This window comes from Gobio gobio, assembly GCF_949357685.1.
Source record: "Gobio gobio genome assembly, chromosome: 8".
Taxonomy (NCBI): Eukaryota; Metazoa; Chordata; class Actinopteri; order Cypriniformes; family Gobionidae; genus Gobio; species Gobio gobio.
The window spans coordinates 30,315,540-30,331,848 of NC_137114.1; the positions used below are offsets into that span (position 1 = coordinate 30,315,540).

Here is a 16,309-nt window from a genome sequence, read left to right on the forward strand (position 1 = left end):
ACACTCTAAAAAAAAAAGGCTCGTAATCATAGGGGAACCTTTTTTAGTGCTATATAGCACCAATTTTGGTGCTTCAGTGGTTCTTCAGCGGTTCTTCAGAGGTGCTATATAGCACCTTAGTCAAAGAACCGGTGAAGAACCACTGAAGCACCAAAATTGGTGCTATATAGCACTAAAAAAGGTTCCCCTTTGATTACGAGCCAAGAACCATTTTTGGTGCAATATAGAACCTTTTTTTTTTTAGAGTGTATGTAGTAATAGCAGTCAATTATGCAAAATTACAGACCCTCAAACAAACCCTAATCCTACCATAACCTTAGTAAGAACATGTCGTTAATTAATATTACTCAGTACTTAAATATACAATTACACTGTAAAATAAAGTGTAACCAAATATTTGGTTATTCGATTATTGTAAGCAATAATGGGATAGTTGGCGCTGCGCACAGAATTCTGGAAATGTGCCCCTTTGCCCTATAAAATTCAAAATGATTTCCTTTTTTTCTTCACTTAATAAAAACATTTAAATTATAATGTAACTTTTAACATTTTAAACAATTGTATTACCATAAGGTAAGGTACGGTTAATACGGTAGCATTTTGAGTTAATTTTTCTTATTAAAATTGCAAATCTTTTTCCAGTGTACATTATTGAAAATTAATTAATATATTGTACTATTCAATATAAAGAAATATTGTTAAACATTCCATATAATCTCCTATACTGCCTTTAATCACTTTTATTTACAAAAAATAGTAGTTACAAGTCTTGTTGTATAATATGCATTCCCTAATTACCTTTTATTTGAGTAGCTAATAAGGTCATTTCTGGATAATTAAAGAATTTTCTCCATAAGAGACGAAGGCCAGTAAACTCCGCCCAGTGTTCATTTAAAACTAGTGTGCGCATCTCTGACACACTCTGATGGTGCAGAGGACACTCATCCCTCAGGGAAGAAGTGCAGGAATCCGTTCACCTGAATCTGGATTCACGGCAGATTTCTCAAAGCATCTGAAGAACAAACACTGACCGCTGGAATTTTCACGAATATCAGTCAGAATGAGAGGAGACAAACCCGTCCGGACAAACGGAGGAGCGGACACTCGGAGACCGAGTTACCCCGGAGACCAGAGGGTGAAACACGCCAAAAGAGCCACGAAGATTTGGGTCAAAGTGGCGATGGGTATCGCTTACTTTCTGTGTGTTTCAGTCGCAGCTTTCATCTTAGCCATCTACTATGTGCTCTTCTGGACACCAGATCTGTCCCGTCACAACAACACCACGAAGACAACAAACGCCTCGTGCAGTCAGGGCTAGTTTACATGGACCGGGACGCGCGGCGCTGGATTCACTCGAGCTGCTACAGCTATTTCTAATGCACTATGCAAACTGTCCCAATACAGCACATTTATCAGTGCGGATTTCCGTCCTCTACTCTCTGATTTAGCTTAGCCTATTTAAAATGGACGACTGATAAACTTATTTTGTATATAGTACTATTATATGATTTATATTTTTATATTAAGTTGTGATTATGTTTTTCTTATACGGCACCTTATGTAAACGGCAATACGGATACAAAATGCATTATTGTGTTATGGTATTTTGTGCATAATTTAAGAGTCTGCACTTGCTTTAATGACGTTTGTCTTTAGAATCAAATAACTTCCTTATTTACACAGAGGGGGAATATAATAGCCTAAACTCATTAAGTTACTTTACAATATACAGTAAAACTATAATTTTACATAAACAGCACAATTATACTGTAAAATATTGAAACGTATGGTATTTTTGAAGTATAAACATTTGAAATATATATTATAACAACACAATACATTTACAGCAAAATATGGTAACACCTTAGCCTACTTTAGGGTCCAATTCTCACTATTAACTAGTTGCTTATTAGCATGCATATTATTATATTGGCTGTTTATTAATACTTAAAAAGCACATATTAATGCCTTATTCTGCATGACCATATTCTACATCCCTTAATCCTACACAATACCTAAACTTAACAACTACCTTACTAACTATTAATAAGCAAGTAATTAGGAGTTTATTGAGGCAAAAGTCATAGTTAATAGTGGGAATTGGACCCTAATCTAAAGAGTGACATAAAAAGGACTTTCCAGAATCCCTGCAGGGCACATTTAATTATTTTTAAATTTAAATAATTACATTTGCTAATATTTTTTTAGATTAGTAATCATTAGGGTGTTGTATGATACATTTTGTTATTCAGTTAATGTTTACCATAGCCTATTTTTTCGTTATATAGAACAGTTCTGTATTCGTCAATGTTTTTATAATGGAACATACGCCTTTATCTATATGGGATGTTAATGTTTGTATTTATAACCTCCATTTCATTCTAAACTGTTCTGGACCCCCATGAATATTTGACTTTACAAGCCCTGCATGGCTACATTAGATTGTTGCTCTGTGTTTTTCAATAGTCTAACCAATACCTTTGCTGACTGCACTACTAAACCAAAGTCACTACTTATTATTTTATCTGCTTTGATTGTAAAAGCGGAGGTCTGTTGCATTTGAGTGTACATTAACATTATAACCTGGAAATTTACGCATGACTGAGTAACTTTGTCTCCCTTTGTCTGTTTTTTTATTTACTTTGTGCAATTAAACTGACAGCTTTATGTGAATTTACAAATATTACTCACTTGATGAGTTGTATGTCTAGTGTTAAATATGTCCATAAGCTTTCTGTAATGCACATTTATGATCATTATGACTTTGTTATGCTCTGTTTCTCCTAATTACATCTGATTGGATGTAATGATTCCAGCAAGAGATGACTGTATTTTACCACACAGTAAATCGGAAATGGATTTATCTTCTCGATCATGCCTCTTCCCATTGCTAGTCTCTATCAGTGTATCTTAGGTCTGTGTGCATTTGCTTGATGAGTGAATCTACTGGAGACACTGTGTCTCTTCACTTGCTCAATAATTAAACTGAACTGAAAGTTGTCAGGACACATTTGTTCTCCCTCCGTTCATTCTTTCAGCAGAGGTATTGTGAGATGAGGCTAAATAAAGACTTGTGAAATGGGACAGATATAACACTACTTTCAACACAACAGCTGCCAGTTGCTGCAAACTAACATTGACCACGTTTACATGCATCATTTTCAGATTAAGGTAAATTGTTTGTTTTTGTTTTGTTTTTACAGTTATTTGATTATTTCTGTTAATATGTAAGGGTGTTTTTTCCTTGCTATATTCTGGAAATATCATACTAGTATACTAGTTCTTATTTTTTACTTTGCATATCTGTAATTTTGGACTGTAATCTTATAAACCAATTACTTATTGTTCCAAGCTTCGCCTTTCGCGTTTTAACACTCGATGGCACCGTGTAGAATGTGGACGAGGTCGAACTGGAAGCCATATTAATCTTGGACTAAATCGGCCACCGTAGGAGTTAAAACGAAATCGGAATTGAGAGGAAGAGAAACTAATATTCACTGGATGGTCATATACCTTTTAACCGCTAGATGGGGGAAAATATCACACAGTGTAGCTTTAAAGAAAAATGTACTGAAGAATAGTTTGCAGTTTCATCAGCAGAAGCCAGCTTCTAAGTCTCACAAGGAGTTCGTAGGCCGCGCTCCCTCTAACAGTCTCCCCACCTCCTATCGTACATACAATTTCTGAACAGTTATACTGTTTTCAAGGTCTAACCACTTCATTATTGCCATGTGGAATGATTCTGATTGGCAGAGAAAATGCACAGTCACGGTAAATTTCCACAAAAGGATAGATAGCAGAGCATATCACTAAACTAGGTAGACTAGTTGTCGCCCCATCACTAGAATTAGATCATTGTTGACCTCGAAGGTTGCAGAAAGGCGTCTTCAGGTCTGGTGTCATGTGCAGAAAATGTCCATCTTCAATATCGGGCCTGCACGGATCATGCAACGCACACACACAAAAGCTCTGACAGCTCTCCCAAGGTCGGAGAGTCTTAAAGGGTTGGTTCACCCAAAAATGAAAATTCTGTCATTAATTACTCACCCTCATGTCGTTCGACACCCGTAAGACCTCCGTTCATATTCGGAACACAAATGAAGATATTTTTGTTGAAAGCTGATGGCTGAGAAAGGCTTCAGATAGGCCTCCATTGGCATTCAGTACATTTACACTCCCAAGACCCATAAAAGGCACTTAAAACGTTGTTACAAAGTCCATCTCACCACAGTGGCTCTACAATAATTTTACGATGCGACGACAATAGTTTTTGTGCGCAGAAAAAAATAAAATAACACCTTTATCCAACTTGTTCTTGGTCTTCCTTGTATGCCTCCACGACGCATGCGCGAGAATATGACGCAGATCCTGCGTTCGGACACATGACCCAGAAGCGATTTGTTTACAAGCAGAGGAAGACGCGCGTATCTAAGCTGTTGAATTCTACATTGATCGTGCTTTAGGTCTCGGCGTAGTTCTCAAAATCAGGCTAAAGTGTGCATTTCATGGATTCCCGAACCCCGGCACTACCTTTCACTACCTGAAGCCTTTCTCAGCCATCAGCTTTCAACAAAAATATCTTAATTTGTGTTCCGAATATGAACGGAGGTCTTACGGGTGTCGAACGACATGAGGGTGAGTAATTAATGACAGAATTTTCATTTTTGGGTGAACTAACCCTTTAACTACATATCAACAAAGCACTTGACCAAAACATGCTGATAACATGTGCTTTTCTCTCAGTGAGAGAGACAGACAATAGCACAGATCATATTCATCTTGATTCTTTAGGGTTTCAGTAAAAGAAAATATCAAATAAAATAAAAATAAAATGAAAGACAAATCCATATTTAATCTCTGGAAGCCGGGCTAAATGAGCAATCTCTGTTACTGCATTCCTGTCGAGTTGGAGGTGTGTGATGCCTCTAAAATCCAAACACACGACAACATGTTCTGAAATCAAGTGTTTTTGCGAAACATCACACACGCCAAGGACAGACCCTCAGTCACCACTCAGAGACCAAATACAAACTTTAGAAAATATAAAGGAAGAAACAATCATTGGTCCTATTGATTAAACAAAATCATAACTGGAAAGAATCATTAAAATCATAATAATTAAGGAGGATGAATATTGATTGAGGCTTTGATTATGAATTTAATTAGGATATGTACAATTATATTGAAGCGGTAGTGTATTTCAGAATCCACCTTTCACCGCAAACGTTTTAGATCTGTTTAACTCATTTTACAAAATTATATACACTTCTAATGTCAATGCACATTTTGCCCCATGTGTTCATTTGGAAAGGATTAGCATTCGGTAATTATCACAAGATCATCACAACCTGTAACCAGGTGTGTGTGAGCTGGCAACATGGTCCATGTGGCAAGCAGCGAGGCCGAGGGACCGTGAGAACGGGGCAATGATCTATCTGCGGACGAGAAAGTACCAGGCCAGGGGTCCGTTCTTCGTACCTCGCTAACTCAGTTAGCTAGATTTGATTGTTGACGATTTGGCATTATCTTGGATTGTTTGGTTCTTCAACGCTCATCCTGGGGCCCGTTTCAGAAAGGAGATTAAGTGAAAACTCTGAGTATGTTAACCCTGAAATAAGGGAAACTCCGGGTTTTCTGTTTCAGAATGGGAGGTATGTCAAACCAGAGAAAGCAGGGTAAGTCAAGCCCGTTTCTAAAAGAGAGGTAACTTATACTCTGAGTCAGTTACCAGGGTAACTTACTCTGTGAACCTAACCTGGTCAGGAGCAGGTTTTCTTTGGTAAACCCTGAGTTTCTTTCAGTCTCCTCCCATTTTTTAAAGCGCCAGCTGTGTTTAAATAGTTTATTCATTCATTCAAACTGCACAAATGCTTTTTTTACTGAGTATTTTGGTCGTATTTCAAGTACAAATATCAACAAATTATAAATGTAATCTAAATCTAAAGTAAGCGAAGTTTACTTAAAACAAATTAAATTATCTGCCACTTGACAAAAATACATAGTGAGAAAAGCATTCTTTGCAGTGGAGGTACATTCATTCATTGCTTATATTTTCATCATGGGGACACTGTCAAAGTGACAAAAATTGCATGTCCTTTTATACAGGAAGGATCCTGACGTTCACTTGATTAACCTCTAGAAGTAACCTGATAACTAGAATTTCCTTTAGGATTTCCAGTGGTTGGATGCATTGATGACACTCATATTCCCATCCTCACACTTTCTGAAAACGGATTACTGTATGGAATGGAAGGATGCTGCCAGATGGTAGTACAAGATATATGCCATAACCACCACCACAGCTGTTAAATCCATTTATTTACAATTTTTATGGTCATCTTTATTTCCTACAAATACATAATTTTTTTTCCTGTTGGATGTTAATATTCTTCCTCCATCTCCTCTTCATCTGTCAGTGGTGCTGGTGTTTGGCTGGCCTGAGTAGAAGTCAAATGTTAAATGTCATTACCCTGATTAATAAATGTAACAAGTGGGATCAGAGAACATTTCATTATGTGAAAAGAGCATAGACCCTTTTCACATTTCTTGTTTTTCTCAGAGCGGAAGTCGTCATAGGGTTAACTTTAATAGCGGTGAATGAAAGAATAAATTAAATATATTTTTTTTGTGTCCCCATTTGCTCAAATAGCAAAAGAAAACTCCACAATAGTGATTTAACAACTTTCAAAAAGAGGGAAAAAATAGAGTGAGTTTGATAATGGAAGTGGAAAGAGAGAAAGATGTTAATTTTCACCATCACTCCCATAGACACTGTATTAGAAACACTCTCACAGCAGCGGTAACTTGTTTTTTGTAATTTGATGCAAAAGTAATATAATACAAAGTATTAGTGTTATAAAATTAAAATAATTAAGAATTAAACTTACATATTGACCCGGAAGTAGGCATAGGCCTACTGAGTGTAAGGGTTTAAGTTTACATCTATTTGAAACTATTTTAAGTGTAACCATAATTAGAATTTGTGTTTCCTTTTAAAAGAGATTTCTGTCTTGTAATTGACATTTTACATTTACTTGATTGTTAATAAATTGTTACATTTTTGATCCTTTCTGAATTAATCTGTAATTATTAACGATCTCCAATACGGAACGGTATAATTGCAACAAAGGGTTCAAACGGAATGATTAAATGTATGATTAACTATCAAATATAAATGACCAAACAACCAGTTGGCATTCTCTTCTAAATTCGACAACTATGATAAATGGAGTCAGATAAAGAATATTATAATTAAATCCATTTTTCCAGCTGAAACACCGAACGCGCATGCGGCCTTCACCGCGGTTCGTTACCGATCCTTGGAGCGGATTCATGCGATCTTACACTGTTGACCTTGGCTGTGCAATGGCAATGAGAGAAGTTGAGCAGATACTGAGCAGATACTAAAACCAAATTGAAACCATTTAAGTGTTGCTGAACATGAACTTGAATTACATTCATCTTTGGTAAAAATGGATAGCTGTGGTGAATTGTTTGCCCACCTGTTATTTTTTTAATAGCGAGCTCAAGGAGGATCTGCAATTAGCACCATGGCCATAGTCCACAATGCCATTTGTATGAGAAATTCAGACCTGAAGGGATGAGAATGGTGGTGTGTTGCAAAGAGTCGATAAAATTGTTTTTGTTTTTTTCTGCCTCCATGCCACCTCTGCCTATGGCAAATTTGTTGGCTGTCCTCTACTGTTTTCAGAATAATTAGTTGTGAAAAAATAGAGCAAGCCAGAGTGGTCATGCTTTGCGCCCATTCCACTGCATTGTCCTGTGGGAAGATTAGCTTGGAGTCTTGCCAACACTGGAAAGTAAGGGGAATATTTCCCCTGCAGCCTACTGGTCAGAGCTACAATGTGATAACAGATTTTCAATCTTCTAGACGGACGCCCAATTTATGATCATCCTTGTGCGAGGGACCCCCATCCAAAAACTTTAAAGGCATCTATTAAGTTTCTTGTATAAAGGCCCAATTTATTGTAAAAAAAAAAAAGAAAAAAAAAAAGAATAATATATATATATATATATATATATATATATATATATATATACATATATATTATTCTTTTTTTTATATATATATACGTATAATTATATAAATCTATATATATATATATATATATATATATAGATTTATATAATTATACATATATATACAGTACACTCAAGAAAATTAACTTTCACTGTTTTTAGTTACACTCAAATCATCCATGTTCACATTACTTAAAAAACCTCATGTAACTAAATTTACTTAGATTTACTGAATTGTTTCTACTAAAAATACCAGGTTTGTAGTCTGTATGCGGTAAGACAGTGATATTAAAATACCAAATTCAATATACACCTTATTGATGTTGCATACTTTGTACAGGAAAGCAGATGTTTCTCTTTAGGTGTTTTCCCCATCGAAACCCATTAGAAAGAATCTCCAGGTGGGCGTTCCTATAAGCGTGTGACGACACGTGAAAACTATAGGCTAATAAAGATCTAATTAAATCCAAAAACCCCTCCTTCTGCACAAATCACATAAATTACTTTTTTTTTTTTTTTTTACTGCAATAGGTTTAACTGAAATGTATGAAATCTAATGAGAATCACAATTGAGAATAATGGGAATTACAAACAACAACAAAAAACATTACGGTAATGAGAATTAATTTCTAGGTGCTTAAGTGCTTTATTGTCATAAAATCGATGCAATATATATCTCCCAAGGCCACAAGGTTGATATATATATATATATATATATATATATATATATATTATATATATATATTATATATATATATATATATATATATATATATATATATATATATATATATATTATATATATATTATATATATATATATATATATATATATATATATCATATATTCATGCATTATTAGTCTATATAAATGGCAATAACTGTTCCTTGACTTTGTAATATTTATTAATGTACATTTACTTTACAATTAGTTTACCTTTAATAAATGTATATTTTATATTTTATGTAGCCCCTCCAGCAATTCAAAGGGATTTACTAACCCTCAAGGTTTTCCAAACCTTTCTTTCTTCTGTTGAAAACAAAAGAAGATACTTTGAAGAATATGGGTAACTAAACAGTTGATGGGCCCCATTGACTTAAAAAAATACTATGATTACTGAAATCCTTCAAAATATCTTCTTTTGTGGAAAAACTTGAACAACTTGAAGGTGAGTAAATGATGACAGAATTTTCATTTTTGGGTGAACTATCCCTTTATTTTAATTAAAAACCCTTTTTTTCTGTGTAGTTTTAGTCATTTTTTTATCTAAGATTTGTCTGTATCGTAATTTTTTGGGGGGAAATTTTATAAGTAACTTTTTTTCTTAATACAACATTAATACATCAACAATACATTTAAATATTTAACAATATTTAAATAAACTTTATTGGGAACATCAGACCGCAGTGCGAGCAGTAACTCAGGCCGGCAGGGGGCGACAACATGCCCGAACTCAATTATAACAGCTGACAGAAAATCACGAAGAAGTGTTTTGTTGTCATGGCGGTGTTTTAAACTGCCTGACACTTCCTATAAACAAATCTTGAGTTTAGCGGCTGTTAAGACATAATACCACGGATGTGCGTGTTTATTTACTGTGTTTTTGTGTGATTGAACCATTCCCTTTTTTGTAATCGATCGGAAACATTCAGTAGGGAACAACCGTTAATTGCTCTGAGAAGGATTAGTCAAGCCGGATTGGTTTCATTTATTATTTCTATCAAAACGAAGATTTTATCAGGATGATTTCTGATTTCCAAAGGGGATCTGCTATGACCATTGGCGACCTGGACCCTGTGAACCGTGAATGGATTAAAAAAGGCTCCTCTGTGTCTCAAATTGCTGGTCTGCAAGCACAGGTACTGTACTGATGTAAAATACACACACACACACACACACACACACACACACACACACACACACACACACACACACACACACACACACACACACACACACACACACACACACACAATAATTTGTATTAAAAAATGTATTCAAATATAATGTAATGCTGCATGTTGTATTCTTGTATTCACCTTGATTCTCTTTGGTTCCGATTCTTCTGATCACAGCTTCAGTTCAATAACATAGCGGCACCCAGTGTTCTTAACCGAGCCACCCGGGTGGGACCTCCTTCTCCCATCCTGATTGAGAAACTTATACCCCGTACAGAGAGGCAGGATGATATGGAGAGCTGCAGCAGCTCCTTGCGGCTCTCAGTCCTCTCAGAAGAGCGCCTGCAGGCTGCCGTCAGTCTCGCCAGGAGAGATATGCGCAGGAAACGACAGGAATCCATCAGCCGTTCCTCACTTGAGCCAGTGGAAAGATCCCCGATTACCAGCCCTGAAAGAAGTAACACAGATTACAGTCCTCGTGTGGTCTACCCAAAGATGTCAGGTCCAAAGAAGCAAATAAAAAACAGTGATCAGGTGCTTGTTTATACTCCTCAGAAACCCAAAAGCCAACTTAAACAGGTCCAGACACCCACCAAAGACCCTGACCCAAGAGTCAATAGCAATGAACCTCAGCTCAGCCAGGAGATCCGTAAATTACAGAAGGAACTGAGCACATATGTTCAAAGGATAGAGCAGTTGGCTAATAAAGGTATTCTTAATATTCCTAGTCACCCAAATGGTATATTTTTTTTATTTTTAAGAGACTTGCATGTGGGGTTTTCTGCAGGACGTGTGGTGGAGGCTCTGGAGCCTGATGAGAAGCACAGGATGGAGATCCGGCGGCAGGAGCAGGCAACCCGTTCCGCACGTATCATCTATGTGTTACAACAGCAGGTCTGTAAGCATTGCAATTCATGTACACAATGGCTGCACAGTAATATTTAAGAGTACTAAGTTGTCTGTTCACTATCTCTGATTTGTGCATACGATTATCACATTTCACCCCCAAGTGGCAGTCGCACTGAATTTGTTGTGAAGCATCTGTTACTCTCCGCTTATTCACCATGGTAAAAAAAAAAAATCTGTCAATTCAATTGAAAGAAAAGCATAGAAGTTTTCTACTGCTAATCAATTTAAATAATTGTGTAATAATTATAAAATAATAATAATGTATTATAATTATTCATAACTGCTCATTTCACAGAAATGGTTTAAAAAATGAACGTTCTAGTGCACAAATCTTGGTAATTTTAACCTCACATGTTTATATCCACACAAAAATCCCACATGTTTATAGTTTTTATACATCACATCCAGTTGCAAAAGTTCAAAATTTTGTTGCAAGAAAAAGTATGTGAAACGCTTGCAGAATCTGTGAAAATGTGAATAATTTTAACTAAATAAAAGGGATCATACAAAATGCATGTCATTTTTTTATTTAGTACTGTCCTGAATAAGACATTTTACATACATTTTTTTTACATATAGTCCAGAAGACAAAAAAAGGCTGAATTTATTCAAATAACCCTGTTCAAAAGTTTATGAACCATGAATTCTCAATACTGTGTGTCGTTCCCTGGATGATCCATGGCTGTTTTTTTGGTTTGTGATGGTTGTTTGTGATTGGTTGTGTTATTTATTGAGTGCCTTGCTTGTCCTGAGCAGTTAAACTGCCCAATGTTCTTCAGAAAAATCCTCCAGGTCCTGCACATTCTTCAGTTTTCCAGCATCTTTTGCATATTTGAACCCTCTCCAGCAGGGACTTTATGATTTTGAGATCCATATTTTTACACTGAGGACAATTGAGGGACTCAAAAACACAACTATTAAAAAAGGTTCAAACATTCACTGATGCTCCAGAAGGAAACATTAAGAGCCGGGGGGTGAAAACTTTGAACAGGATGAAGATTTTTCTTATTTTGTTTAAATATAATTTTTTTTCATTTAGTGCTGCCCTTCAGAAGCAACAGAAGATACTTATATGTTTCTCGGAAAAGACAAATTACTTATTCAATAAGTTTTCATCATTCATAAGTTTTCAATAAGGTTCAACTATTCTAAAGATGCTGGAAAACTGAAGAATTTGCAGGACCTGGAGGAATTTTCGGAAGAACATTGGGCAGTTTAACTGCTCAGGACAAAAAAGGGACTCAAGAGCAACCATCACAAAACAAAAAAAACAGCCGTGGATCATCCAGGGAACGACACAGTATTGAGAATCAATGATTCATAAACTTTTGAACAGGGTCATTTGAATAAATTCAGCCTTTTTTTTGTCTTGTTGTGGACTAAATGTAAATCTTTTTTTATGTAAATATCTTATTCAGGACAGTACTAAATAAAACATAACATGCATTTCGTTTGATCTCTTTTATTTAGTTAAAATTATTTACATTTTCACAGATTCTGCAAGCTGTTCACATACTTTTTCTTGCAACTGTATATAGACGACAAATCACGCAGCTCCTTTACTACTCTCCTTTAGAAATAAATTACTCTGATCTGTCATTTGTCAGAGATGAAAAGCAGCTTTTTAGATTTACAACAGGATTTGTCGATCTTTTCCAGATTAAAGAGATACAGGAGGATCTAGACAAGCTCCGTTCCCAGAATGTCAAACACACCAAACAGGTAAAAAAGTTGATTTTTGCCCAACAAATCAATATCAAAAAGGTTTAATTTTGATTTTAGCTTTTTTTTTAAGCGCAAGAATGAGACCGTGGCTTTAAATGTTTCTTTGGTTGTCTTCTCAGTCCAGAGCAATGGACCGACTGGCAGCTGCTCACCGTGGAGCTGTAAGAGCCATGCAGGTTTTTATCAACCAACTTTCGGACCCTACAGAGAGCAGAGTACCCACCCACTGCAAAGCGCTGGGTCAGCTGATTCGCCAACTCTCTCTCTGCTCAGCCAAAGTGCAGGTGGGACAAGGATCTGCCGTACCAGAGACAGCCCTTGACATCCTGCAGAAATTAGAGGTGATGAATTCAACAAACACTATGCATAAATGCAAAAATTAATACAAAACCCCTATCTAATGGTGTGTTTTTTTATTCCTCAGACGCTTGACTCAGCACTCAGTAAGCAGGAGGCATCCAGGAAAAGAGACGTAGATGTGCAGATTGTCAAGCCAGTGGAAAAGATTTCTAGCCGTGGCAGAGCCCGCAGCATGTCCCCACCCCGTCCTGCCAGAGGCCCAGCTGAGAGGACCTCACGAAGACCCCAAAAGCCAGCTGCTGCAAAAAAACCTGGTGGTGAGTCATGATGACCAAGGTGACATTCATTTTTCAGAAAGCTTTTTGTATCTGAATGTGCAGTGGCCCCAAAAGGTATTTGAACACTTAAAGGGGCTCTTCAGCGCTGGGAAGATGAATGTGTATTTAAACTGGGTCATATATGTAGTAGAAATGTGAAATTATTTTTGAATTTGATGCCTTCTAGACTGAGAAAAGACAGAAAATGTATTTTTGTCTCATGTGGCTGAAAGACAACAACTCCCAGAATGCACTTGCTTCGCTGCCCATTGAGGCCACTCCCTACACCACCCGCAGCGTCGTTTTGATCTTCATAATAATACAATAATTTCGCTCAGTTAGAGAATTAACACTACAATTAAAAACTGAACGTGTCTTTTCAATAAAGTGTGAGTGAGCCGAACGAAAGTCACAGGACAAACGCAGTAGGAGTCAGATTTAATTCAGCACGAGAGGGAAGTAAGAGCTGAGTAGAGCTGAGGTAAGAGCGGCTGTCGTTCTCAGCGCATGTCCAGTCTGGCGCGTTTTCTGATCGCATATGGAAGCTAAACTTTCATTGGAATTCATTAAAAAGTTGAAACACTCACTTTGCCCTGCACTGCCCCATTATTACAGTTTTTTTTTTATTCGCTTTGGTACAATTTTCACAAGAAAGGTGTACATTTTCAAAACTCATGGTACTAATATCACAACATATCATCAAAAGTGCTCTTTTTTCAAACATTTTAGCATATTTTCAATTGTGTTAGTACAATACACAAAACCATAATTTCCTTTTCACCACAAAAAATAAGTGTTTCATCTATATAAATGTTTCATTCAAAGTAATTGCCTTTCATAAAGCTCTTACTATAAAACTTTTGATTTGCATCTCTCCTCGTTCAGTTTAATACATTTGTCTATTATTTAATCCAACTGATCTTAATGGTTAATCAATGAATCATTTGGTACACCAATAGATTTCTATAGATATTGATTCTATATACATAGTTTCTACTTTGTTTGCAATTTCCAATATGGATAACCATATGTAATGAATTATTTTTAAATTATAAGCGATTTATCTTAGATTATAACTATTATGTTCAAAAATGTGTGTGTGTGTGTGTGTGTGTGTGTGTGGCCTGGTAAACTCTACATTATGGGGACAAAATGTCCCTAAATCCTTGTCTTTGCGGGGACATTTTTTGGTCCCCATGGCCTTGAGGAAACAAGCTTATAAATACAGAATGTGTGTTTTTTTTTGTTTGTTTGTTGTTGTTGTTTTTTTTTGGGGGGGGGGGGGGTAAAGATGCAGAACGATAGTGAAACAGACATGTGGGTGTGAGTGTGTATGTGAGTGAACATAGAGCAGAATAGAGTATAATGGAAAGGAAATAGTCAATGACGGTGTAACATCAGACTGATCAGAAATGCATCAGAAGAATGGAGACAGATGGCATCAAATACAGCCTTTTAAATTACAGTATATGCCATGTGATACTGTAAACAGATTACCATGGTAGAGACACATTAGAAAACCCTTAGAAAACTCAACTACAGTATTCATATGGTACAGTGAAAACATTTACTGTATTGGCAGCAAACTCTAGCCCAGAACCTCATGGCTGTCGTAACTTCATCACACCTTTTGATAACACAGTGAATAAATACTATTACAAACATTATAGATTCAATTACATAAGTTAGGTAATGTAAGTGTATTTTTTATGTGGCATCTGTAGCCTGTGGTACTGTAGATAATTCAGCAACCAGGGAGATTTGAAACATGTATCTTGCATTGTTTGCTGTTGAATGAACTGATTGTTAAAAGTACTAAATTGAAAAAGATCACAGTGTTGTGTTTCGGTGATTAAACCACATGTTCTCATTACATATTACAATAATCTTGTGTTTTAAACAATAATTATGTGGACTGAAAATATGTGCAACTGAATGAAAGCATTACATCAGGTTTTGAAAGAATGACCAGCGGTGTTACAAGTGTGATCAGTTTGGATTTTTGTACTGTGAGTTTTGAAAATATACACCTTACTTGTGAAAATAGTACCAAAGCGAATAAAAAAAACTGTAATGCCGAGGCCGAGCCGAGCACATTTACATTCTGTGTGTGAGATCTCTCCGCTGTGGGCGGGAGTGGCTGTAGTTTTTAGCCTCTGGCCCAAAAAATCCTCCGGTGACGCAAAATTACGATATTTGCATCATCTGAGGATTTTTTCCAGAAATAAAGTGCATAATTCTCTCGTCTCAGGGGGATATGAGGGGTGAAAGTACCATAATTCAAATATACTACGGGGTTTCTACTGATACAAAGCCTAATGCTAAATCACTGAAGTTACCCTTTAAGCCACACTTAAAAGTGACTGAATGTCTTTGCATTATATAACAAAACATCAAAACAAGTGACATTTATTTTGTTTATTTTAAATACAAACACTTCTTCTTAGAAACATTCTGGTAGCTTTTATATGATTGTTTCTCCTGTAACATTTTTTTAAATATCTTTTTTTGTGTGACTAAACTGTCTAAAAATGTACAAATACTAATCTGCGCCACTGTATTTGGAAATAAAATCAATATTGAATTTTTCATTTTATGTGAAAGTGATTTGTAGAGTGAGCCTGGTTGTTCCCTGTGCAGGTATTTGATTTCAGGGTATTGCAAAAGAAAATCTGAGATTTTTGTTAATGTATGCAGGCAGCAGACTACCAGGGAAATCCCACAAGACTTCACAGGCAGTGGTGAAGGAACGCAGTGAAGTTCTGAAGGCAGGGCTAGAGAGCCTCATGCATCATCAAAAACTCAGAGAGGCAGAATCACAGAAACCCAACAAATCTACCAGTGCCATCAACCCAGACCATGTTAAGGTTTTTTCTTTTATTATTCTTTTATTGATGTTAGTTTTAGTTATAGTTAGTTATAGTAGTACTTTACCACTATAGTACTTTTTTTTTTTTTTTAATATGATACACTACCATTCAAAAGTTTGGGGTTAGTATGTGTTTAAAAAAAAAAAAGAAATTCATAATTTTATTAGGAGGCATTAAATTGGTCAAAATTAGCAGTTAAACATTTATATTGTAGTTTACAAAAGATTTATCTCAAATAAATACTGTTCTT

At 36.0% G+C, this 16,309-nt stretch overlaps 1 protein-coding gene across 3 annotated transcripts in view; it reads left to right on the forward strand.

The window, feature by feature from the left end:
- Positions 1-9,505: 9,505 nt before the first annotated feature.
- kiaa0753 (KIAA0753 ortholog) overlaps positions 9,506-16,309 on the forward strand; it is a 30,362-nt gene continuing 23,558 nt past the window's right edge. Inside the window, exons 1-8 of one of the 3 annotated variants that reach the window (XM_079823172.1) lie at positions 9,520-9,899; positions 10,116-10,395; positions 10,494-10,647; positions 10,726-10,832; positions 12,507-12,569; positions 12,692-12,913; positions 12,997-13,189; positions 15,887-16,050. In XM_079823172.1, the coding sequence (XP_079679298.1) occupies positions 10,225-10,395; positions 10,494-10,647; positions 10,726-10,832; positions 12,507-12,569; positions 12,692-12,913; positions 12,997-13,189; positions 15,887-16,050 (1,074 nt within the window). In that variant the 5' untranslated portion in view covers positions 9,520-9,899; positions 10,116-10,224. Of the gene's footprint in view, positions 9,900-10,115; positions 10,648-10,725; positions 10,833-12,506; positions 12,570-12,691; positions 12,914-12,996; positions 13,190-15,886; positions 16,057-16,309 lie in introns of all 3 variants that reach the window. The other 2 variants (XM_079823170.1, XM_079823171.1) reach the window with 2 other exon arrangements.